The 1,207-nt window shown below is 64.5% G+C and overlaps 1 protein-coding gene across 1 annotated transcript; it reads left to right on the top strand.

Annotated features, from left to right (window-relative positions):
- Window positions 1–133: 133 nt before the first annotated feature.
- ATP6V0C (ATPase H+ transporting V0 subunit c) lies at window positions 134–1,146 on the top strand (the record flags this gene model as incomplete). The annotated part of the gene is given in 2 exon segments (XM_014587001.1): window positions 134–317; window positions 436–1,146. Coding segments are annotated over 2 exon segments (389 nt in total), but the record flags the coding sequence as incomplete, so codon positions are not given.
- Window positions 1,147–1,207: the final 61 nt, after the last annotated feature.

The raw sequence follows: 1,207 nt of genomic DNA on the forward strand, positions 1-1,207 counted from the left end.
GGGCAAGATAGATGGTGCCACTTGGGCGCCAGCAGTGGCTGACTCTTCAGGGCCTGGCTCCCCTGTGCATGCACAGGGTGGCCCTCACAGTTGTGCCAAAGCTCTCCATGGGCTGACCCTGCCTCCCCCACAGCCCTGGGCGCTGCATACGGCACAGCCAAGAGCGGCACGGGCATCGCGGCCATGTCTGTCATGCGGCCGGAGCTGATCATGAAGTCCATCATCCCAGTGGTCATGGCCGGCATCATCGCCATCTACGGCCTGGTGGTGGCTGTGCTCATCGCCAACTCCCTGAACGATGGCATCAGCCTCTACAGGTGAGCGCCTGATGCGGGCCCTCACGTCCCGCTGTCCCCCTGTCCCCCTGCCCGGGGCTGGTGGGAGGTGACCCCGGGGCTGGCAGTGCAGTGATAGCCCACGTCTCCTCTCTTGCAGGAGTTTCCTCCAGCTGGGCGCCGGCCTGAGTGTGGGTCTGAGTGGCCTGGCGGCTGGCTTCGCCATCGGCATCGTGGGGGACGCTGGAGTGCGGGGCACCGCCCAGCAGCCCCGGCTCTTCGTGGGCATGATTCTGATCCTCATCTTCGCGGAGGTGCTGGGCCTCTACGGTCTCATCGTCGCCCTCATTCTCTCCACAAAGTAGCCCCTGTTCGAGCCCCCCAGCCACAGAATCTGATGTAAAGACCACCCCTCCTCATTCCAGAACGAGCAGCCTGACACACACGCACGGGCCTGCCCCTCAGTAGTCGGTCTTGTAAACGCAGTGTCCTAGTGCCCATCGTCGTCGCCCGGCCTTGCCCCCCGCCCGCCCCGTGCCGTGGACATCTGGGCCCACTCACCCACCCTGGCCCCTGACCAGTGAGGACGCAGGCCTCGCCGCCCCACCCGCCCCGGAGTGCTCTGTGTATAAGGATGAGTTAGGCTCATTTCCTCTTCACTGGGTGTTATTTATAAAAGATTTGACCTGTTCATGTGTCCGTGGAGCAGCCCTCGTCTCCCGACTATATAGTAATCGTAGAGTGTTGCGTCGCGGGTTCCGGTTCGCTGAGACTAACTTGGACGGAACCACCCTCGGCCCGGGGCTGTGGCCCGGAGGGCGGTGTGCCCGGCCCGCCCCGCTGTGTCTAATAAAGTTCTCGGATGTGACAAGGCCCGTGTCCGACCCATTCGAGGGGGGGCGGGGCGCCGCGGAGGCCGGCGGTCACGTGGG

This window comes from Tupaia chinensis, unplaced genomic scaffold (genome assembly GCF_000334495.1).
Source record: "Tupaia chinensis unplaced genomic scaffold, TupChi_1.0 Scaffold000178_1, whole genome shotgun sequence".
Lineage (NCBI taxonomy): Eukaryota > Metazoa > Chordata > Mammalia > Scandentia > Tupaiidae > Tupaia > Tupaia belangeri.